This window comes from Rattus rattus, chromosome 14 (genome assembly GCF_011064425.1).
Source record: "Rattus rattus isolate New Zealand chromosome 14, Rrattus_CSIRO_v1, whole genome shotgun sequence".
NCBI classification, from domain to species: domain Eukaryota; kingdom Metazoa; phylum Chordata; class Mammalia; order Rodentia; family Muridae; genus Rattus; species Rattus rattus.
In genome coordinates, this window is record NC_046167.1 from 7,934,550 (window position 1) to 7,960,442 (window position 25,893).

Here is a 25,893-nt window from a genome sequence, read left to right on the forward strand (position 1 = left end):
CACTTAATGTCCTTTGAACACAATTTTCCATATTAATAGTCTATGTACAGAACTGATAAATATTTTAGCTGACTTGAAAACCTATATTTGACAGGATTGGACCCATTTAAGTATTCTTGCTGAGATTTTTTTTTCCACTGAAAGTCTATTGAAATTGAATATCTAATCTCCTTCTAATGATAAGTCTTATATGTAAAGTCATTAATTTATCCTCAAACTTTCATTTCCTTGGGTAGAGCTTCCTCCTATCCACATACTAAACTATCTCTAAACGCTTAATAAGGAAACTAGATAGTCTTAAAGAGGGCAAAAAAAATAAGGCATTTATTCCACAGCCCATGTAACATTTCAGGAAATTGGGCGTAGAGCATCAAGCCTTATACATGTTCATCAGGCAGAACTTCCATTATTGAAAACAGCTGCTTTAACAAGAAGGATCATAGACATATTTACTATGTATGCACAACCACCATGCCTATTTGTGATATACAAACAAGACAGAAAATACAATATTTAACAATTTAATTCAAGTGATGTTATCACTTGAATATTTTCAAATTCCTGGAACTTGCCTGCACATTCTTAAAAGTAAATTTTAAAGAAAAAAGAGAATCTTCCCCTACATAAATAGGATGGGCTCTTGCTTCATTTATCTTAATAGCCAAGATTCCTTATATCTTAATAGCCAAGAAGTAAATTTAACTCTAATCCAAACTACAGATCTTGTAATTTTAATATGACCCCCAAATAGAAACCAATAGTAAATATCTTTTCACATTGTGATATTCATTATTTTTAATATTGTTATCCTCTGTAATATTTTAAAATTTACATTGTTGGATATGTATTATTGTACAGATGTTAAAATCTAAATAAAGGCATATATACCAGCATTTGCTTACAAAAATATTTTAATTACACAAATTAACTCAGTATAAGAAGGTTCAACCATTAAATAAAGTTTCGAAGATGGCTTTTGAAGTCACATTTAAATGATTGTACTAAAATCTCTGAATTTCGAATCTCAGTATCTGGGGAGATATTTTTTCAGTGTGAGAAGCTTGCTAGAGTAAGAGATAATCATCACTCAAATTAAGTGTACCTAGAAGTGTAACTGTCTAATTGGGAGAAGTTATGGCTTTCTAAAATGGTACATTCTTTATGGAAAATGCCATATGGGCTGTTAAATGTTCTGCATACACAGTGCATCAAATTGGAAATGGGAAGAAATGAAGATAATGAGAAGAAGAGATAAATTAGTATTCAAGACAAAAATTAACAAAGCTCTTTCTTTACAAACTCCCTTGGATCACAGACCTCCACGTGTGAATGGATGCCTAAAAACACTTCTGCTTTCTTCCACCGTGGCCCTTGCTGTCCACTCTGCGCCCACACTTTGGAAATCGTAATTCCCGTCTTGATGAGTACCTGCGGAGATAAATCAAGTAATAGGTTTTTAAACATTTAGGCTTTAAACATGTGGGGTTTTATGGTTATGAATACCCACATGTAGTCCCTGAGAGAAAAATCTGAGGCACATTTCCATTAGATATCTTAGTTTCCTACTGTGACCACAGCGCACTGTAGCCCAGGGGGAATCTCACAAGCTCTGTGTGGTGATGTGATAAAGGTGTTCATGAGTACCTGTCAATGAAATCGTACGTATCCAGGCATCCTTTTATTAGGAATCCAACTCTACTGGCTTTATGAAAAATGTGGCAGCAGCAGCTGATATGCTATATATTAAATAATATGTGGATGATTGAAAGAAAAGTATTAGCTTACCTACTAGAACACTCTTTTGAGACTGACTTCTCTAACTAATTGATTTTAGCAGACAGTTATGTCATAATGCAAGGGCAGCATAGCAGCCCAGATGAGTATTGTGTGTGCAAAGATTTTACTCCACCTAAAGTCTTTTCATGATGTGTTGTCTTACCATAAGCACCCAAGCTTTGAAGCTAGGCACCAACCTACAGACTTCAAAGCACAATGTCAAATAAACCTTTCCTCTTTATAGATGAACTAAAGTCTTTGTTATAGTGATAGCATAACACTGTACTCACTGTGAATGAGGACTCGGATTACTCTTGTTAGACTAGACAATTACTGCAATAATTGTGGCTCTGATTTTAAAATGATGCATATTAAACCACCAAGAGTATAACTGAGCATAAATGCTGGTGAATATCTGTCATCCCAGGAGAATGAGGCAGGCAGAGCATAAGTAAGAGGGTAGGGAAGACTGCAAAAATGATTGAGACAACCACTGACAATATAATGAGGACCTATCTCTAAACAAAAGCAAAAGCAAACATTCATACAAACATACACACACACACACACACACACACACACACACACACACACACAGAGAGAGAGAGAGAGAGAGAGAGAAAGAGAGAATCAATCAGATCAATATTAAACAGTATTAAAATAAGATGTTTTATTTTAAAAGATTACTCTTTTAAGTCTAATTTATAAAATTGAGATTTAGATCAAATTCAGGGTTTTAACTACTAAAAAGAAAGTAACAGGCTAGTGAGATGACTAAAAGGTAAATGCATTTGATTCACAAGAATGACAAACATGCTGGACCTTACGGAAGAAGGTTATAAGTCCTGAAAGTTCTCTGTTGTCCACACACATGTACTTGCACTCACACACCATACATATAAACAACAATAATAAATAAAAATAATGTAAATTAATGGTGTCATGGTTTACAGATTCACATGAGTTTATTTTCTACAACTAGTGTTACCATAGTAAAATATTGCTAAAAATGATGGCATCAAATTCTTGCTGTATGAGTATCTAATTCTATACAGCAAAATCAAAAATCATAATCATCATTAAAATAAATCCATTCCTGAAGCATGTTAAAAGAATATTTAGGAAAAAAGCCTTTGTATTAATGCCACATGAATGGTAGTATTAACAATGAGTGACAACCTATAAAGTGATATATAATGAAATATTTAATGTGCAACCATGAGCAAACATAGGAGATATATATATATGTATATATATACACAATTTTTATTATATATTTTTATTTTTAACTGTTTACTTTTTAATCTCTATCACAAATATACTAAGTTTATAATGTTCATACTACTAATGGAAATGCTAAGTAATTTATAATGATTATTTTGACTAAAATAAAGTGTGTGCATACATGTGGGGGACACATGCCTGTGGAGTGCCATCTTTACTGTTCACCTTTGGTGTTTTGAGGCAGGGTTTTTCACCAAACCCCAAGCTCATGGGTTTAACTTGGTTAACCAGTCAAGTGCAGAGTGGGTATTACAGGAGAGCTGCTAAGCATGGCCTTTCTGCATGGCTTCTGGTGGTCCCAACTCACCAGTTTCCATGGCACAGAATTTAACCACTGATACCAATGCACAGCAAATGAAAATCATACCTTCATAATAATTTTTAGGCAGTTTTACGTTATTAAACAAATGCATACATATATGCGTGGAAATACACATTTATAAGATACTGCTCACTGGAAGGCTAACCTGCCTTATATTGTGACTTCCAACTTAGTGTTCTCATGGGGTTTCTGAGTGTGTAAATGGGTCAGACTCCAAATCTTCTGCCTTCTTTGGTGGTTTTTCTCCTTCTGTTGGTCTTTCATGGCTGAAATTGATGTGGTAGTTTCTGTTTTATTCTATTTTATTATGTTATACTTATAAAATTTATGCACCAATCAGTATAAATTTAGCAAGTATTGTGAAGGTTAACAACATAACTGCCATTTATGCCTGTTGGGAGAGAGAAAAATCAGTTCTCTCCAATTAATGACAACACTGGGCATATGAACCACAGGACTTATGCTCAGGAACACTGCCAAAAATTAATGAACCCCACAGCTTCATTTGCATATGCTTTTATTTGGGTATGGTTTGTTGTCGTTTTGTTTTGTTTTTCTTTTTGGGTGATGTTCCGTTCTGTATTCTACGTTTTGAGCATTTTGTTGTTGTATATGGTTTTTGGTTTGATTTTGAGGATGAACTGAAAGTTGGGTAGGCAGGAGAAGAGGATCTGGACAAACTTAAAAGAGGGAAAATTATGATCAAAGTATCATTAAACTGAAACATTATTTTATATAATAATAATAAAAAAGATCTGATGTTGAGAATAAACCGAGGTCATCTCCCACCTTTGAAAAGAAAGAAGACTTATCTACTTTTAATAAGGTGAGTCTTACAGAGCTAAACTAAATTTTCCATTAAAAAATCCCTAATAATATCATTTTAAACTAAAATATGTTTATACATGTTTTAGAGGAAAAATTTAATATTTTTCTGGAAGTTCTAGAACAAAACAGTCCTAAGTGTGACTCAATCATACTTATTACAAAAACAAAATTATAACATTCAATACATTACTGAAAAGAAATTGTATAACTTGCCACAGCTGTTTCCTTCTCTTATGGGGAAAACAACACAGGTAGCATAGCTTCATCTTACTATAAATACAAAACACAGTTGTCTTAGGAAGACAGAGTAACAGTCTTTAAAAGGATAGCCCTCATCTATGTAGTGCTTTAATCAGAAATGTTTTAAAACTATCACTCTCACTAAGTCAGAGATTTGAGAGTTAATGTTGGAACATGGCTACTTAGAAAATAACAAACAAGCAATAAAAATCAGTAAAATAGAATGGTGAATCTATAAAATTGATCTAAATCCATGTATAATCACTAAGGATTCTTACATACTATTCTCTACCAAAGAACATCCATAATGGAGGCAGGACATAGGGTGGACATGGTTTGCGGGAACCTCTCTCAGTTTTGGATATGTAGTCTGCTCAGGCAAAAGAAATTAGACATGAACCAGAATTAGTTTATTCCAAATATTTCTCTGGACAACAGAAGCTTTGATTGACTACTTTCGCAAGAAAAAAATAAAGAAAATAATAAAAGAGAGTAAATAAAAAATGGTTACAAAATGATTAGGTTTGTCAAAGAGCTACAGATTGGTTCCTGGACTGTCTTGTAATTAAATGTGAGACAGTCTAGGTATCCAAGAAATATTAATTTAATAGACCAACACATTGGAAAAACGTAGGAAAGTTTTATTTACACCAATATAAATAGCATTTTAATCATGTATTTTATATAAATTTTAAAAAGTAAGTTAAAGAAAAGGTACTTGAGAATGTTTTGATTTGAAACAGAAAAGGAAACTAGAAATATAGACAGACTAATTGAGTTAAATAACACTTAGATAGTCTCTAGTAAATTAGTTGGGTCAAAAAATATATACTAGTGGAGTAAAAGACTGATCAATAAAATTGGGTCAGATTTAAAATTTTGAAAGACCTTGAGTATCAAGACAACGTACTCATTAATATAAAGTAGGCAAAACAAACAAGGTCAAGAACCATAAACCAGTGGCGATTAGTGTTATAACATTATGTGAGATGAACTCATAGCAAAAACTACACAGGGAGGGCAAAGTCAACCTGCAGGATATTTTTAAAGATGACTCAATTGCATAATTTTAAAATACTGAGGTTCTAGCTGTCTGAGAAAGGGTAAGAAAATGTTCATGTGAAAGGCACTAGAAAAATGAAGGTGCTTTTTAGTTTATATTAAGACTTGATACAGTGTGCAATCAAACAAAAATGGGATTTCTAATGAATGGGTATACTGAGGCTGTAACTGAAATCTGTGAAAAATTTATTGAGATTAATAATTTAAAAGTTCTTTTTCTTATTAAGGAAACAAGTTGAAAAGAAATCTATTGGGAAATGGAGTATTTCCACCATCCACAGAAAACAACAGATTGTAGGATTGCAAGAGAACACATATCGTGTCCACTTTATTACATTATACTCTCAACACTGATGCTGAAATTAACAGTCCATACCCCAGTGTAAAATAACATCTCACAATAGCCAGAAACTCGGACAGAGTTGGTCATTTTTTACAGCATCTCATTGTGATGCTAATGATGTTTTCACTTGCCTTAATTACACTACAGATTATACTGTATGCATGTTCATAGAAACAGTTCCAAATAACAGTATTGACTGTACAGTACCTGGAGCGAACCCACTGTAGCACCATTCATATATGTCCAGAATACCAATGTACACCTCGGTCCGGTGAGTGAGATGACAGGAGTGACAATATCAGCCAAGTCACCAAACTTTCCATTGGAACTGTCAGCATACAGGTACCAACCCTCTGTGGTATTTCTGGGAGAGAGAAAGACCATCACACACAGAAAGAAAACGGGGATAAAACATGACAGGGCTTGACAATGTCTCTATTTTAAAGCTATATGATTTTTTTTCTATAAGGATAATGTTTTATGGCATAATTACAGCTGTAACCTTCACCTGGAATAGTCCTATGTCCTGATTCTGAATTAATGGGCCTTGTAATGGTGTCTATTGATGCATGAGTAGGGACGATTGAGAACATCAAAATGACCAAATCTGTTAGAATATGTTTGACTTTGTTCTAATAGAATGATATAACAAATATTCTTATGTACTTGTAGAAATCATCATCTGTGCCCCAAATCAGTGAGAACGGTGTAAGGAGGGAGAAAAGGTGAACACACCATAGAGAGTCCATAAATAGCAGAGTCAGGCCTGGCCAGGAGCACAACTCACAGTTCAGAGAAGATTTTAGTTTACGTTCATTCCTTCTTTATTAATTTAGTTAATTTTCATGTCAACAAACTTTAATAACCTTATAGCTAATTTAAAAATGTGTCTCTCCTTTCCTGGACCCAGGTTCTAACAGAGAAAAAAAACGAAAATGATAAAAAATTAAATAACCATGTTGTTTTCACATAAAAGACAAGAGTTTATGATCTTAGTCCTCTGAGAAATCCAACAAGCAGCTGACTGAGACAGACGCAGATACTTAGACCCAACCAATGGATTTCAGTCAGGGACTCTTGTGGTTGAATTAGGAAAAGGGTGAAGAAGCTAAGGAGGAGGGCAACCCCATAGGAAGACCAGCACTCTCAAGTAACCTGGATATCTCAGAAACTGAGCCACCAACCAGGCAGCATACAGGAGCTGGTCTTAGGGCCTTGATACATATACAGCAGAGGACTTCCTGGTCTGGCCTCAGTGGGAGAAGCACCTAACCCTTGAGAGACTTGAGGTTGCAGGGAGTGGAGAGGCCTTGTGGTGGGGATGAGGGTATGGGCAGTAGGGGCATGGGGTGGTTGAGGAGATGGGGGTTAGAAGAAATGGGGGTGGAGGGATGATAGTGGGGGTACGGGGTAGGGTGGGGACATCCTCTTGGAGCCATGGGAGGAAGAATGGGATGCGGAACTATGGGAAGGCAGACTGGGAGGGGGATAATGACTGGACTGTAAAAAAATAGAAGTGATTTTAAAAAAAGGAAAACAAAAAAATGAAATTCAACACATAAATATAAACTACTAAAGAGAGACAAGGTTATTACATAGGTTTTGAGGCATCATTTAAAAAACGAATTCTTCACATTTTGAAGACAAGCCTTCCTTAAAAAATGTTAATTTTTCTCACCACTTCTTACCTTAGTTACTTGATGCTGTAGAGATTAAGCTTACTGCTTATTAAAATCCTTTTCATTGTGAGTTTTTTCAGTTTGTCTTAGAAAGGAAGTCTAACAGGAGTAGATGGATAGGAAGACAGACGTATTCATTCAGTGCCACAGATTTACTGAGTGCTTAGTCCTGCTGGACATGCCAGTGACTTTCTAAGGAACTGGAAATAAAATCGACTGCAAAACCTTTGATGGGGTTGAATTCTGATTTCATTATTTACAAGGTACTCAATTTTAAGTACACAATTTAACTTTTCTGAAGATTGGCTCTGCATTTTGTACATTAAGATAGCTCTCTTTGTGGTCTTCTTTTTTGTCCTTCCTTATCTTTTTTGATAACTTTTGATTAAAAGTCGATTTTACATGATATTACAATGTCTACTCCAGCATGTCTCTTGGGACGATTTGCTTGGATAATTTTTTCCCAGCCTTTTACTCTCAGGAAGTGGCTGTCTTTGTCACTGAGGTGTGTTTCCTGTATGCAGCAAAATGCTGAGTCCTGTTCAAGTATCCAGTCTGTTAGTTTATATCTTTTTATTGAAGAATTGAGTTCATTGCTGTTAAGAGATATTAAAGAATAGTGATTGTTTCCTGTTATTTTTGTTGTTAGAGGTAGAATTATGTTTGTTTGTCTTTTTTTTTTTTTTTTTTTTGGTTTCATTGCAAGGAGATTACTTTCTTGCTTCCTCATGTAGGAGTTTTCCATCTATTATCATTTGTAGGGCTGGATTTATGGGACGATGTGTAAATTTGGTTTTGTCTTGGAATATCTAGGTCTCCTTCTATGTTAATTGAGAATATTGCTGGAGATAGTAGCCTGGGCCAGCATTTGTGTTCTCATAGGGTCTGTATGACCTCTGCCCAGCATCTTCTGACTTTCCTAGTCTCTGTTGAGAAGTCTGGTGTGATTCTGATAGGTCTGCTATTATATGTTATTTGACCATTTTCCCTTATTCCCTTTAATATTTATTTTTTTATTTTCGGTATTTGGTGTTTTGACTGTAATGTGATGGGAGAAATTTCTTTTCTGGTCCAATCTGTTTGGAGTTTCTGTAGGCTTATTGTATGTTCATGGCTATCTGTTTTTTTAGGATAGGAAAGTTTCCTTCTATAATTTTGTTGAAGATATTTACTGGTGCATTAAGTTATGAGTCTTCACTTTCTTCTACACCTAGTATCCTTAGGTTTGATCTTCTCAATCTGTCCTGGATTTCCTGTATGTTTTAAGTTAAGAGCTTTTTGCTTTTTGCATTTTTCTATTTTTATTGTAGTAGCAAATAACTATTATTAATTTTTTGTTTCTTCTTCTTTCAGTACATACATTCCAACCTCAGCTTGCCTTCCCTCTACCCCTCTCTCTCACACCCTATTTCCCACTGGTATACTATTTTCCCTTTTTCTTTTACTTTTCTTTCAATCTTTATTTTTACACTCCAGAATTTGTTCCCCACCCCAGTTCATGACACCCCCGACTGTTCCACATCCCATACCTCCTCCCTGACCCACATCTCCACAAGGATGTCCCCACCCCACCCAACCCACCAGACCTCTAAACTTCCTGGGGCCTCTAGTCTCATCTTCTCTGACTGAACTCAATACCAGAAGTTCTCTGCTGTATATATGTTGGAGGCCTCATGTCAGCTGCTGAGTGCTGCCTGGTTGGTGATTCAGTGTCTGAGAAATCTCAGGGGTTAAGGTTAATAGGGACTGCTGGTCCTCCTACAGGGTTGTCCTCCTTCTCAGCTTCCTCCAGCTTTTCCCTAATTCAACCAGAGGGGTCAGCAGCTTCTGTCCATTGGTTGGGAGCACATATCTGCATCTGACTCTTTCAGCTGCTTGTTGAGTCTTTTGGATGCCAGTCATGATAGGTCCCTTTGTGTGAATGCCCCATAGCCTCAGTAATGGTGTCAGGTCTTGGGGTCTCCCCTTGAGCTGCATCCCACTTTGGGCCTGTCACTGGACTTTCTTTTCCTCAGGCTCTTCTCCACTTCCATCCCTGCATTTCTTTCAGACAGGATGAATTATGGATCAGAGCTTTGACTGTGGGATAGCAACTTTATCCCTTACTTGATGCCCTGTCTTTCTGCTGGAGGTGGATTCAATAAGTTCCCTCTCTCTACTATAGGGCACTTCATTTAGATTCCTCAACCTTTGAGTCCTGAGGATATCTCACTTCCCAGATCTCTGATACAGTCTAGAGTGTCCTCCCAACCTCCTTCCTCACAAGGTTACCTGTTTCTCTCCTTTCTGCTGGCCCTCGCATCTTCAGTACTTTTCACCCACCCAATACCAGATCATGTTCTCTATTCCCCCTACTCCCATCCCCTTCCCCTAACCTGTCTCTCCTTCCTTCCCCCTTCGTGGTTGCTTTTTCTCCTTCTCAAGTGGGACTGAGGCATCCTCACTTGGGCCCTTCAGCTTGTTGACATATTTGAGTTTTGTACTTGGGTATTTTGTACTTTTTTTGGCTAATATCCACTTATTAATTAATGAGAACATACCATGCATGTCCTTTTGGGTCTGAGTTATTTCACTCAGAATGATATTTTCCAGTTCCATCCATTTGCCTGAATTTCATAGGATGTCTTCATTCTTAAAAGCTGAATGGTATTCCATTGTGTGAATGAATCACATTTTCTATATCCATTCTTCTGTTGTGGGGCATCTGGGTTGTTTCCAGCTTCTGGCTATTCCAAATAAGGCTGCTATAAACATAGTGGAACATGTGCCCTGTGAAATGCTGGGGCATCTTTTGGATATATTACCAAGAGTGGTATTTCGGGATCTTTAGGTAGGTCTATTTCCAATTTTCCGAGGAACCTCCAAATTGATTTCCAGAGTAGTTGTATAAGTTTGTAATCTCACCAGCAATGGAGGTGTGTTCCTCTTTCTCCATGTCTCTACAACATGTGTTGTCATATGAGGTTTTGATCGTAGCCATTCTGACTGGTCTAAGGTGGAATCTCAGGGTCATTTTCACTTGCATTTTTTCTGATCATAAGAACTTTGAATATTTCTTTAGGTGCCTCTCAGCCATTCAAGATTCCTCTGTTGTGGATTCTTGGTTTAGTTCCATACCCCATTTTTGGATTGGGCTGGTTAATTTCTTTGCTGATTAGCTTCTTGAGTTCTTTATATATTTGGGATATTAGCCCTCTGTCAGATGTGGAGTTAGTGAAGTTTTTTTCCCAATCTGTAGGATGCCAATTTGTCTATTGACTATGTCCTTTGCCTTACAGAAGCATTCCAGTTTCATGAGGTTCCATTTATGAATTCTTGATATTAGAACATGAGGCATTGGACTTTTGTTTAAGAAATTTCCCCCCGTGCCAATGAATTCAAGGCTTTTTCCCACTTTTTCTTCTATTAGATTCAGTGTATCTGTTTTTATGTTGAGGTCCTTGACCCACTTGGACTGGAGCTTTGTGCATGATGACAAATATGGGTCTATTTTCATTTTTCTACATAGACCCAGCACCATTTATTACAGATACTTTCTTTTTTCCATTGTATATTTTTGGCTCCTTTGTCAAAGATCAAGTGTGTGTAAGTGTGTGCTCTTATTTCTGGCTCTTCAATTCTATTCCATTGATCATCCTGTCTGTCTCTGAACCAATACCATGCAGTTTTTAATCACTATTGCTCTGTAGTAGAGCCGGAGTTCAGGAATGGTGATTCCCCCAGCCCTTCTTTTATTGTTAAGAATTGTTTTTACTGTTCTGGGTTTTTTGCCTTCCAGATGAATTGGAGAATGGCTCTTTCCATGTCTTTGAAGAATTGTGTTGGGATTTCGGTGGGGATTACACTGAATCTGTAGATTGGCTTTGGTAGGGTGGCCATTTTTACTATGTTAATTCCGCCAATCAATGAGCATGGGAGATCTTTCCATTTTCTGAGATCTTCTTTGATTTCTTTCTTGAGGGACTTGAAGTTCTTGTCATAAAGATCTTTTACTTGTTAGTTAGAGTTATCCCAACATATTAAGAAACCAATAAGTGGACTATCTCATAGTACTTTGTCAATTTTAAATAAGTGGCAAATAGCAGGTGTAATTTATGTTTATGTTTCTACTATAAGTTTCTCAAAATTACAAAGGAACTTTGCATTCTGCCTTCCAGGGGGAATGGATAAGAAATATTTATTTGAAGATAGCATATTGAAGGGGTGGTCCATGAGGTATCTATGTTCAGTAGCATTTTGTGGTGGTGAGGGGATTCTGAGGGTTCTAGTTCCATCATTGGAGTAATTCAATTATGAATTCACAGCTTAATGAGAATAGAGAGAGGGTAGAACCTTAAAGTGGGGACTAACTTGAGGAGGTTAAGTCAACAGGTGTGTAGTACTGAAAAAAATACATTTTGTGAATGGCTTCCTGTCTCTTGCTTCCTGCCCATAGTGTGGTGAGCAGCTTTGATCTACTGTGACCAAGTTTGTGCTCCTTGTCATGTTGCCCCACCTGGAATGATTCATCAAACGATTTTTTTTTACTGTTAATCACAACATATTCTCTTCTATAAACTGTTTATCTCATATATCCCATTAAAATAAAGGAAAGCAAGCTAACAGGGAAGGTATGAGTGAAGGAAGTTTTAAGAAGCAAGACTATTATATGAATTTGCCTAAATTTATATCTCAGTGAAAAATATTCCAGGATTAATCCTTGTATGCATAATACCCAGCATACCAGCAGTATAAAGAACAGAGCATAGATCTATACATCCAGGTATATAAAAGAAGCAATGAAACAACCAAGAAAAAACAACCCATACTTTTATTCCCGTGTTTATCACTAAATGAACTATATGTGGCTTATTTTTTATGTGAACTTTTACTCAAATACCTGTTTGGAATGGTTTACCTTTACAGCACTTTATGGTAAAATATTTTAAGTGTTTCTCCAGTCTTCTATGAAACTTAGTACTACTGTTAAGACATAGCCAGAAATGGCCGTTCTTCTTTAAATCATTGCTGTAACCTTAAGTCAAATTCTTGGGATTTTTTTGCCTGGCATAATATGCCTGATTTATCTATTTCCATTGTCGAATCATTTGACCTAGTCTTCACATATAATTTAAAATAATCTTTTATAAGTGGGACTGGAATTGGTTGTCCCTACAGCCATTTTTTAAAACAGAAATGAATGCCTTTCAAATGCCCAGACTCTTAGATTGTGGGGTAGGGCTCCACAGAGAAGCACATAGTAGAACTGAATGAGAGAACAAAAAGTTTGACAACAGTAAAAGGTTTGTGAATATGTACTGACTAAAGAATAATATTAGAAACCCATTGTGATTCTGGCCAGTGGTGCCTGATATGATGCTATGAGTCTGGACATACATATGCTCTTTTGCTCTTTATGGCAACAGGAAGTCTAACTGAGACAGTAATCACCAAAATTCTTTCTTTATCAACAAACACACACACACACACACACACACACACACACACACACACAACAGAGAGAGAGAGAGAGAGAGAGAGAGAGAGAATATTACTTTAAGGTGTAACTTTCTACCTTGTGTCCCCAAATCTCATTTTAAGTGTAACTCATGCTAAGTGTAGTGCAATGTATTATCCAACTTTAAAGGACTCATGGGCATTAAAATTTTTCATACCTTAAGATTTAAATTCTATTAGCTCTGACTTCCTTTAAGCATCGGAAAAAATGGGACAGAGAATACATTGTGTTTTCAAAATAGAAGAGCGAATGCATTGCAGTGGATGATCAAACCAAAGAGGAACCAGTAACCATCAGCAAGCGAAGCTGAGCAGGAAGTGCAACTAGGACAGGGATTGTCAGAGAAAAGTAAGAGTATTGTTCTGATAAACCCTTTCATGTGGAACATTTATGTGGGAGACATGTGAAAGACTTTGGAACTTTGGGCTAAGAAATTCAATGCATGCTCTTAAAGCCTAATTGACTGTTCTAGTAGGAGCAAGGAATATAATAATATTATAGGAAAGAAGGGTAGTAAACTGAAAATATGGAAGCATTGACAGGCTTTAGAGGCAGACATGGGTCTTTACCAGGAATTAAGCTAGTTGCCATTTATGTGCCATTTTGGCAGGAATGTAGCTGTGGTCCTCCTCTATCTTTAGAACTTGAGGTGTGCTGAATTTAAAGACGAGAAACTAGTTTGAGAAGAGAAATGTGCATGGGTAAGCTTCAATTTTCAGATAAAGAGAATGCAGACAAGCAAGTAGCTACTTAAAGAGATTGGTTCCACTCAAGAGAAACCTGGTGCTCCATCCTGAGATAACAGGAATGAGTTCTTCAGAATCGGCACTCAGAAGTTACAGTGTTGTGGTACAAGGAGGCCAGGTTACCTACATCACCATCTGGCAGAATTTGGTGGTTCCGTTCACATATAGTTCTGATTTTGAAGGCATGAAAGACGAAATACTGAGGGAGTATGGAGAACTTCTGAGGCCCACTCGACTCCCTGCTGAGAGACTCTGAGCAGCAACAAGAGTACAGCTAGGATGGTAAGTACCCACAGAGAGAGGACCCAGCGTATTAGAGATGTCACTAGGATGGTAAGTACCCACCCAGCGTATTAGAGATGTCAGGACTAAGGCACATACATCCTCCAGGAGTCTACGGGTGTGAAATGGAGCTAGCCTATACCTGAAGGGAAATCTGTGTGATCCTACAGGTGGCAAAGCTTGAGGGATAGGACTACCTCATGTGCAGAATATGGAGCTGTAGGATGTAATGTTTTCCCTGATAGTTGCTGGTTCCACTTCAGTGTGCAGTGGTGATTAACCTTGCAATCCCTTGCTTCTCCCTTTTGAAATGGAGATGTTTTCTTGGAAGCTTATAGGAACTCAAGAGTTAAGAGAATTTGAACTTTTTAAGGTGTTGGAATTTTTAAAGCTCATGGATCTCTAAGAGTTGGACACTATACTATTCTGATATTGTAAGATCAAACTAAGATTTGGGGGACAAAAGACAGAAAGCTACAGTGTAATTGATGCTCTCATGGGGGTTGGGGGTGTGGGTGTGCATGCACGAATTTGTGCACACTCACGTGTGTTTGGTTAGTGTCTCATACTTTCTATTACTATGACAAACTGTCATGACTTAAAGCAACTTGGGAAGAAAAGGGTGCATTCGTCTTACAGTTCACTGCAGGAGGTCAAAGCAGAAACTCAAAACAGGGCAGGAACCTAGAGGCAAGAGCTGATATAGAGGCAATAACCAAGGGCTGCTTATCAGCTTTCTCCTCATAACTTGCTGAGTTTCTTTTCTTATATCACCTAGGAGCACTAGCCAAGGGTTTGCACGGACTACGATAATTTGCCCCACCATCACCAATCATCATTCAAGAAAATGTACCACAGGCTTGTCCACAAATTAATCTGATGGGAACATTTTCTCAGTTGAGATCCCCTCTTCTAAAAATGATTCTAATGCATGTCAAGATCACATAAACTAGCCAGCACAGGTAGTTTTAGTCATCAGCTTTGCAAAGTCCCCAGTGAGTTTCAATACGGCAGTCTAGATTTGATAGACCAGTAAGCATATCTATGAGGGATATTTTGGGTTAATTGAAACGAGCAGATCCTCTTTGAACAGAGGCAATACTAGTTCACAATCCAGGTCCCATACTGAATGAAACACTAAGTGAGCTGAACACCAACACACTGCTGTCTGCTCTTTATTGTTGGAGGACTGTGGCTAGCTTTAACAAGTGTCTGCTGCCTTAATTTCCCTGCAGTGTTGAACTATGACATGGAATTCTGCATCCAGTAACTGCCTCCTCCCTTAAGTTGCTTTTGTATTTTTTTGTAGCAACTGGAAACTAAACAACATCTAACCTTAGACAAGAAAATATGTGAAAACTCTCAAAAATAATAAATCTTCATAAACCCATCAGAAATAAACAGTTATGCAAAAAGCTGAGGAAACAAATCTTCTCCAAGGAAACATGCTTCCTAGGCAGACATCCAGATGCCAAAAGCTTGTAAAATGTCTATGAGAATTGAAAGTACTAATTAAATGTTTGCTGCATGTGTGAACTGGGGCAAGCCAAAGCCAGCGGGTGAACATGTACCCACTTATAGTTTCTTTTCTATTACTCATGGAGCATTTATTAAAGCCATTCCAGGCATGGCAAGAAAATAGGACTTTGCTGTTATGGGTGGTACAAGAGGAAAGACATAGGTGGGCCATTCTAGCAAGGCTCCAGAACCACCTGGGAAAAGGGGCAAATAAGAAGATGTATAGGATATTCATGCTTCGAAGAGTAGTACTACATTCTATTACAAAAATAGTGGGAATTAATATTTCAAACTAAAGATGAATAGCATCAATAAGATGAAACTGGAAATTTCCAAACCTGTATGTTTCCAATTTAATCTGTTGCTTAATTTAGTTTGAATCAAAGACAAAATGTACCATTTTTGTTTAGTTAGGAACAAGGGTTTCATCTTATTGGTACAATGGATGCTGGCAAAAACTCGGCGTTCCTATATTTTATAGGATTATTGAATTTCAGTTCTCAATAACAAGTATAAAGTTCAATAACACTCTGTTTTAGACGCTAGGGACTTCGCTGAAGAGCCAGCTGCCGATCTCTTACTCTAAGCGCGGTGTTAAACCAACTATTTGACTTTCTGGTTTTAGGCAAAAGTAACCATGGAAGATATACAAATGATTGGGCAATATATAAACTGCGTTCCAATAAATACTATTTCCAAGGATAGGCAGTGGGTTAAATGTGGCCTACAGGCTGCCTTTTGCTAAATTGCTGATTCCAGCTCTATTATAGCAACAGCTGCTGTGATAATTGCCTGCGCTTGTAACCCAGACAGAAAACAGGACATAAACAAATGCCTTCTGGATGTTTTAGAAAGCAAAGTCTGAAACCGAGGGTACGGACATAAATAAGGAAATTCCTAGAAGACAGTGAACTGCAGAGAAGATGAGTTACGTCTCTGCCTCAAGCCTTGGCTGACCACCCCATGGAGAACTGAACAACACTGGAAAGCCACACAAACCCTGCAGAGATGGTAACAGCTGCACATTGTGGATGCATGAGAGTTACTCTTCAAATCCAGGAATACTAATCCCGTAAGAGAACAACAGGACTTCTTAAACACTCATGAGATGCATATAACCTATAGCTGAGAATGCTCTCCTCTTAATCAAAAGCCATTAGACAGCCAGTGAGACATAAAATGTGACCATTAAGGGCCAAAATGAGTGAATAATGACCAGGAAGTAATCACAAGAGAGGCATTACTTTAGACAAGCAGACAAAAACATCTATAGCACCTATTAAAGAACCATTCAAAAATTATAGAAAATATGTTCAAGGAACAAAGAGAAAAATTTGGTGTTACTGAGGACATATATAGTGGTGAGAGAAAAGCGTAAGTTCTAATATAACTAAAAGAAATTCATAGAAAGCATAATAATTGAAAATTTAAAAATGTTGCTGGGATTAAAGAGACAATTGAATAAATTCAAAGGGGGATAAGTAAGAATAAAAATGGATTAGTACATTGTTAACTTTAAAATTATAGAAAGATTGACAAGACAAAGCACCAACTCAGAAACATGGAAGACACAAAACACAGCAAGGGGGGAGTAATCAAAATTCTAGAAGATGGGAAAGAAACAGAAAAGAATATTGGAAGGACTGGTTGTTAAAAACTGCTACGTACGATGAGAATGAGGTATACATTCAAGAAGCTTAACAGTATGTACACAGGGCTGTCAAATCATGGTATGTAAAAGCCAAAGAGAAAAGCCATATATACAGGCAAAGAAGGGGAATGGAGAAAGTCAGGATAAATAAAAATGTCTACTCTAAAACCTTCAAAGACATACGGATGACATGTTCTAAGTGTTGTTTTAAACAGACTAAACGAGAATGTCCTGCAGCTTTCAAATTTTTGGGAAGAATGCAGACATGCTCAGATTGTTTTTAAAAAACGCAATCATTTACCAGACCGCTTCCCTGTAAGAAATATGGTCCTCGTGCAGACAGGAAAATGGCATAAACTACATTCTGACCTACATTATATTTTTTTAAAACTCACACAGAACTAGAGGAAGAAAAGGGGACGGATTTTGGTTCACTACAGAAAGAAAAAGGATGAACTGTATAGAAAGACCCTGGCTGGAAGGTCAAACAAAAATCGAAGCTACTAGCAGCCCACATCCACTAACTCTGTCCCAGTCTAACCATTCTCCAGTCTTTTCCTTAACTGTAGTTATAATAAACCATGGAATCATCCAAGATATCCAGTATAGAGAGTCAAAAGTAAAATACGTGTACTCCATTCTAGAATCTTGATGCTGAAGTCTATTTAGCTGTGAGTGAATGTCTTCCATGGTCAAAAACAATCAGAAGTGATTCTATGAAAAAAGTGAGACTATGGAGAAGGTGCCATTTAATAACTATTATAATACACAATGATTGAGTTTTTAATCTTCCCACCCGCCAGGAAACAAAGTAAAAGTTTTCTCTTTTCTACTATGAACAACCTGAACTTCAGATTAGTTAAAGTCCATGGTAGGGTGGTGACCAAATTCTAATTCAGTCCTTTTGTATTCTAAACCCAATTCTCTATTTAACAAATAATTTTTCTCACTTGCATAAAACTGCCATTAATTTGATTAATTTGTAATATACACTATAAACTATGTTTCTAATTACCATTTATATACAAAAATACTTTGCAGTAACTTACTTGGCTATCCTAAGAAATTATCTACCATGGTTAATAGCTGATCTATTCCACTTGTTTTTAATATGTCAGTGAAACTGTATTCTCTGAGAGACTTTGTCAAATCCTCATTAATTTTTCACATCTCCTTAGTTATACAGATATAGCGACTAGCTATGTTCAGAACTGCCCTTACATTTCTGGTGTATTCTTTTTATTTTGCCTTGAAATTTTGAGAATCTTTTTTATCTTTATTAACTTGAGTATTTCTTATTTACATTTCGATTATTATTCCCCTTCCCGGTTTCCGGGCCAACATCCCCCTAACCTCTCCCCCTCCCCTTCTACATGGGCTTCCCCTCCCCATCCTTTTTTACTAAATTTGTAATTTAGCACTCTCCCCTCAATACGGACAATTTCTTCAAGAAGAAAATGTTTGGTTCTGACCAGCAAAAAAGCCAAACAAGTTATAGCACTCAAACAAACAATGAACTGGATGAGGCTGGGCTTCTGTTTATCTTGCTGTGAGCCACCATTCAGCCTCACTTACTTGCTTCTGGATGTTTCATATTCTCCATCAAGACAATGTAATTCTGATCCTCTTTTCAAGTCTGCCTGACTCTAAAATCATATACTCTAAACTTTTCCCAGTCATGCTGCTCCTCCTCCAGTTGATTATTTCCATTATCCTGGCTTAATCAAACATTCTAAATCTATCAATCTCTTCTCTCTCCCTCTCCCCCCTCTCTCTCGACTCCTCTCCCTATCCTACACCCTATCCCTCTTTGCTATCTATCTGTCTCATGAGTATGTTTTTACATTCCTTCTTATCAGTTATCATGTACATGAATAGCCAGATGAATCTGGTTCTTTTAAATGGTATATAAAGGTTATGTGGTATCTAGATAGTAATCTCTATACATTTTGGTTATTTGTATACATTGTTTTGATAAGCTAGTATACAAAATATAGTTATTAAGTTATATTTTAATGTTTTCAAAGGCAATATTTGAAACCTAAAGTTTATAATTATAATGGATATACTACAAAAGGGTATGTAGTAACAAGGTTCTTATGAAATAAAACTAAAACGGTAAAGAACAATCTTTGATTCTTTTGAGCCAGTGTCTTACTGTGTAGCCTTAGCTGGAACTTATTACATCGGTAAGGATAACTTAGAGATATCCATCTGCTTCTGCCTTTTGAATACTGAGAATAAAGGTATTCGGAACAATACTCCACCTACAAAACATTCCTTTAAGAACATTAGTAATGATGTAGTAGTCAAAATACAGATTTTGACTCCAAATTTTATTTCTGTAGAAACTAGATTACTTTTATTATCATGCTACTAATGAAATGTCTAAATATTATAGATACATAAAGAAAATGCCATCTATATAAACTCCCTGTGTTAAAATAATTACAGAATTTTAATAACTCTAATTATTTTATGATGAATAATTTTAATGAGAGAATTGCGATTATTACATAAAATGAAAACAAATAATAAACTGTCCCAATTAAAACAAGACTCACAATTTAGAATATTTCTAATAAAATCACTAATATTGCTCACTTTATTTTTACTAATTATTATATTTAAATCCCTCTTCATTCCCAAATTATAATACTTTTTACAAAATACCATAGAAGCTAAGAGATAAACAGACAAATACTTGTCACACATATATAGTTTACGGGATACTTTATTATTCTTCTGTTCTGGTATAAAACTTACTTCAATTTTGCTTAGTAAAATTTTATGCAAACTTTTTTAACTAGCTCAAAATTTACCTATCTTTTACATTTGTTGTTCTGTATCATTTATCCTCTGTGCCTATTAAAACTACATATGAATATATAATATATGCATATATGTGTTATACATGTATAAGTACAAGTAGTTTTTACACTTATGACTAAGAAAAATAAACAATCCACTATGTGGAGTTACAAACAAGAGGTTTTCAAAGAGTATAGAATATCAACCTTATTATAATTAGGATTAAAGTTTTGTACCACAACTTAGGTGTCCATCAACAGATAAATTGATATCTCTCTCTCTCTCTCTCTCTCTCTCTCTCTCTCTCTGTCACACACTCACACACATACACACACACACACACGCACACATACACACAATAGAGTTTGTCATAATGAGAAATGAAATTATCTCATTTTATAGGAAATGAATTGACCCAGAGATCATCAATTTAATGAAATAAGCTTAAATTGGAAATACTAATGCCATGTCTTCTCTCACATCTAGAAGAAACACATTTTTACATGTGTGTATACAAATGTGGGTATGTATATGTGGAGAGAGAAGCTATACAAAAGAAGACATGAATGTAGAAGTGAGACAGGAAAACTGAGGCAAGGAGAAGGTTAAAGTTTAAAGGTACAGTGTGGAAGGAACAAAAAACGTTGATGGAGGAAAATGAAACATGTTTTCTCCCATTTGTCAAATGTAAGTCTAACTATACATGTAAATATGGGAACTAATATTCAAAGACAGACAGACAGATAGATAGATAGATAGATAGATAGATAGATAGATAGATAGATAGATAGATAGATGATAGACAGATTACATAGAAACATATGGTGCTACTTGGGTACAGAAAGGGCATGATAAAGAGGGGAGAGAATGTTCAAGTGATAAGCAACCTACAGTGACATACATGATGAAATTGTCATGATGGAATTCATTACTTTATTTACTTCTACTACTATTGATGATGATGATGATGATGATGATGATGATGATGATGACAACGATGACAGCGATGATGATGATGGTTTGGTTCTAAGCATTTCACATTAATACACAAAGAAAAGCAAAATAATAAACATGATTCTGAGCCTTAAGCAAAGACACTGTTCAGTTAAATATCACAGCTCATAACAGACAGAATAATTTCTTACATATATCTCAATAGAAAGAACAGGAATAAATTTGTTAACAATTATTTCAGTCACATCCCTAAAATAAACAATGAACAACAAATTTATTTTATAACAAACAATGAGAGCTTTCCAAAGGCTGTTTTAGCTAGCAAACATCATAAATACCAATCCAATAAATTACTACATGTGTAACCAGTAAGATAATTAACCTCATCTTTTATTAGCTATTTCTAGCTTATCTTGATATCATAGTGCTGGCAGGTTTTTGTAGAGTATATATCTCAAATCTTTTAAAATTTTAATCCCTTTTAATATTTAAATGCTGAGGAAAAGTCAACAAAACCTCTAAATAAAATGAATTTTTTTCAGGAAAGATTTCTCCACAAGGTAATAAAACATTGCAGGATGGGGAGGTCAGATTATCAAAAGGAAGCCACTAAGCAATAAACCAACAAGGAAATACATAGATAGAGATGTAAACGAAGATAATCGAAAGGATTCTTTACCTTTGGGGATTCAGTAGAGGTATAAAATTGAGAGAAATCATTGGAGCACACATGCAGAAGATGAGTAACAAAGGGAACATGAAAAAAGTTGTCAAAGTGAGCCATTAAGTTTTTGCAGCCATTTTCATGTGCACATGGAACAAATAGTTTATCTATTGATTATCTGTTTTAGGTGGCTGGGTATTTTTCTAAAGTGATTACATATATATATATATATATGTAATTATATATAATTATAATTATATATATGTAATATATATATAGGTATATATATGTATATATACCAATACTTCTACAACCAAAATTTTTGATCAACTGAATGCAATTGAACTTGGTCTTCGGTGTCTGACTTGGGGTCCTTATGTTCTATGAGTTTGAGATCTAGGTCTTGCCTGCCTAAACTAGGACTCCTCGAAAAGAAAAACTAAGGCTCAAAGTGACTGATTAGAACTACATGTATCTAAAACATAAATATTTAAATGCACTGAGAAATAATACTGCTTATCCAGTCCCAATTGGTAACTCATAAACTTATGTACATATGAGCAGCACTAAATAGATTCGGATGTGTGTGTGTGAATAATAAATGAAGAGGAAATGGTAATGGGAGGGGTTGGAGGGAAAAGAAAGAGCGATTGAGAACTTTGCAAATAAAGTACTCATTAAATTTTTCCTAAAATAAATAAAAACATAATTTTTTAAGGTAGAAAGCTCAACTATAGTATAAAATATGAATACCTGTAGACCCCAAACTTATTTAACAAGAAACTTCATGGTGTCCTGACCAGGCCTGCAAGTATATCGACGATGCAGCTAAGAGCCCCTGGAAAAACTGGGCCTGATAATGCAGGGCTTCAGTAGCAGCACCAGAGAGAGTGGAACTCAAGAGGTAGGCCAACACTGGGTATGTAACGAATCCTGTACCAAAACCAACAAAGCAGAGAAAACTGATTGGGGCTGGGACCAGCACCACCAGTCAGTGGCCTACAACAGAGAGCTAGTCTCAAACTGCCTAGCACAATGGTTCTCACATCTGTGGGTCATAACCATTTTGCGGGGACGTGGGGTGGGGCTCAAATACCATACATATATCATGCATATCAGATATTTAGGTTACAACTCATAACAGTAGCAAAGTATAGATATAAAGTAGCATAAAAATAATTTTATGGTTGGGGGGGTCACCAAAACATGAAGAATTATATTAAAGGTTTGCATCATTAGGAAGGTTTAGAACCACTGGCCTAGAGGAACAAAATTTCTATGAACAAGATGAAAGTTTAATGTGTAAAGAAGAAACAGGCAAAAAGTTGGGGGGGGGCATTGGATATTTTACAGATACTGTTTTACCATAGCTTGGACTTGTCCTATGTTCCCTATGTTCTTTTCCTTTGGGACCAGAGATAGTATGAGTATGCTCTGATTTTTCTTTCTCTGTGGTAGCATATTAATGCAAATTAACTGCAATTAAGGCATGCTATAAATCTCCTGAATGCTTCTCTTTTTGTAAATGCATTTCATAAAATGAGGCAGGAAAGTGTTTAAGAGCAGGCTTTAATATCTGTGAGGACCATATATAAAGAATGTAGCGCCCACATTACTAAGAGAAGGATCAAAGACAGTAGCCAAATGAGTTTGAGCCCAGTTGTTTTTGATTATCAATCAAGAATACTATCACTGAAATTTTTATTGGATTAATTTACTGTGATTACAAAGAAAAGGCACCCACCACACAAATTCTTTCATAAAGTCAACTCTCAAGTGACATTGCTTCATTTCTAGAATGTTCCATTACATGAAAAGAACTAATATTTAGTTAATGCTACTCTCTTGTTATTTATTTTAGCCTAGGAGGACAATAATCGAGAACAGTCACCTACATGTACATCACCGTCAATTCAGAACCTTAAAGTGCCCTAAGTTTTACTCAAAGTTTCTTAGTCCATCCATTCAGATTAGAAGCTTGTAGGGGAGACCATAAATTAAGATGGGTTCCAAGCATACGAACACACAGCTTTCTCAAAGTCAAGGAACTTGGCTGCACATAGAAGACCCTGTACCAATGTAAAACAAATGAATGGACTGAAATATAGGAAATTAAATTGCTGTCTATGATTTATTTTCCCATAAATGCTGTCAGGTCCCACTGGTAAGGAGTCTTCAGGTCCTACTTGCATTCTAAGACACCTGACTAATCCTTGATCTGTTTTGGTTCTGCTTGTAGAAACCACAAGGCCATTACAAGAAATTTCCCTTCACATTGCTTAAGTTATTCTTTGAAATTGGCATTAAATACGAATTTCAAGTACAAAAAATTGTTTCTGTTGACATTTACTGATAGATAATTCAAGAAAGAAATGGCTAAGGTAATAGAACCATAAACCATTTCCACTTAGACACATTTCGATTCCATGACATCTGGTCAACTCTTTTGTTTTGGCAGCTCTTCCACAAAAAACTTGCTGGGTAGTATGCCTAGCAGTTTTTATTTTAATTTAAAAAATATATAGCTTTTTATGTTTTTGAAAATAAGTTAATATATTTTGATGATGTTTTCCTCCCCCAATTCTCCCCATACCCTTAACATCTCCCTACATACCCAATTTTATGTTCTTTTTCTCTCTATTTCACACACACACACACACACACACACACACACACACACACACACACACAACTAAAATGTAACTAATCCAAGAAACATAAAATATCCACAAAGTGGGGTGGGGGGACCCTAGATGACAGGTCCTACAGTGGGGAGAGGGAACTTATTGAATCCACCTCCAGCAAGAAGACAGGGCATCAAGTGAGGGATGGGGTTGCTATACCACCATCAAAGTTCTGACCCATAATTCTTCCTGTCTGAAAGAAATGCAGGGGATGGAAATGAAGAAGAGCCCAAGGAAAAGAAGAAGGTCCATCAACAGGACCAAAGTGGGATCCAGCTCAAGGGGAGGCCCCAAGACCAAACACCATTACTGAAGCTATGGGGCACTCACAAAAAGGGACCTATCATGACTGCCCTCCAAAAAGACCCAACAAGCAGCTGAAAGAGTCAGATGCAGATATGTACACCCAACCAATGGACAGAAGCTGCTGACCCCTCTGGTTGAATTAGGAAAAAGCTGGAGGAAGCTAAGGAGGAGAGCAACCAGATAAGAGGACCAGCAGTTTCAATTAACCTGGACCCATGAGATCTCTTAGACACTGGATCACCAACCAGGCAGCATACAGCAGCTGAGATGATGCCTCCAACCATATATCTCAGAGGATTTCTGGATCTGGGTTGTCAGAGAAGATGCACCTAACCCTCAAGAGACTGGAGGCTCCAGGAGGTTTAAAGGTCTGGTAGGGTGGTTGCGTTGGGGACATCCTTGTGGAGAGTGGGGGTTGGGGGTGAAGGTATGGGATGTGGAACAATCATGGGGTGAACCAGGAGGGAAATAAAATCTGAAGTGTTAAAATAAATAAATGAATAAACAAATAATTTAAAAAAGTATAACCACGAAAACTAAAAGTCAAAACAAACAAAGTAACAAAAACAACAAAATTCCCAAAAGGAAAACAAAAGCAAAGTGAAACAAAAAGTCCTCAAAAATCCCATTAAGTTTGTTTTGTGTTGGCCAGTTTTTCCAAAGTATGTCTCGTAGCGGGAAGTGTGGTTGCTACACACAGTGAGATCCCACAGCACAAAATTTATTTCCCCTTGAGAGAAAATTTATTTCCCCTTACAGAGAGCTTTTGATTAGAGGTTGGGTCCTTTTGCGACCTCCCCTACTCATTGCTAGGATCTTTCTGACTTGAGCCTGTACAGGCCTTGTGCATGGTGGCACAGGCTCTACAGATTGATATGTGTGTCAGTACAATTGTCCCTGGAATACACTGTTTCCTTCCTGAGCCTCAAGAGGAGCAGTTGGGTGAATATATCCTGTTCAGTCCTAGTCCTGCAGCATCCTTTCTCCCAACCTACTTCTACTTGATGGAAACTCCAACTCTTTGTGAAGTCCTTTAGCTCTTTCCCAAAGTCCCTCTCTGAATTTTCTACTATTGCATTTCCATTCCTTTTTGTCCATTGAGTCGAAGAAACATTCTCTACCAGGGACCCCGTAGCCTCCATACTTAGGATCCAGAACCAGGAGAAGCAACCAAAAAATGGAACACCCTCTCCAACAAAGACAAGACCAGGTGGTATATCTACATCAAGAACTCTAGATGCCTCGT

The 25,893-nt window shown here is 36.6% G+C and overlaps 1 protein-coding gene across 1 annotated transcript in view; it reads right to left on the reverse strand.

Moving 5' to 3' along the window:
* Malrd1 (MAM and LDL receptor class A domain containing 1) overlaps nucleotides 1–25,893 on the reverse strand; it is a 684,120-nt gene that overhangs the window by 373,129 nt on the left and 285,098 nt on the right. Inside the window, exons 21-22 of the mRNA XM_032884682.1 lie at nucleotides 6,063–6,219; nucleotides 1,318–1,428 (exon numbers count right to left, since the gene is read on the reverse strand). Coding sequence (XP_032740573.1) covers nucleotides 1,318–1,428; nucleotides 6,063–6,219 — 268 coding nt within the window. The remainder of the gene's footprint in view (nucleotides 1–1,317; nucleotides 1,429–6,062; nucleotides 6,220–25,893) is intronic.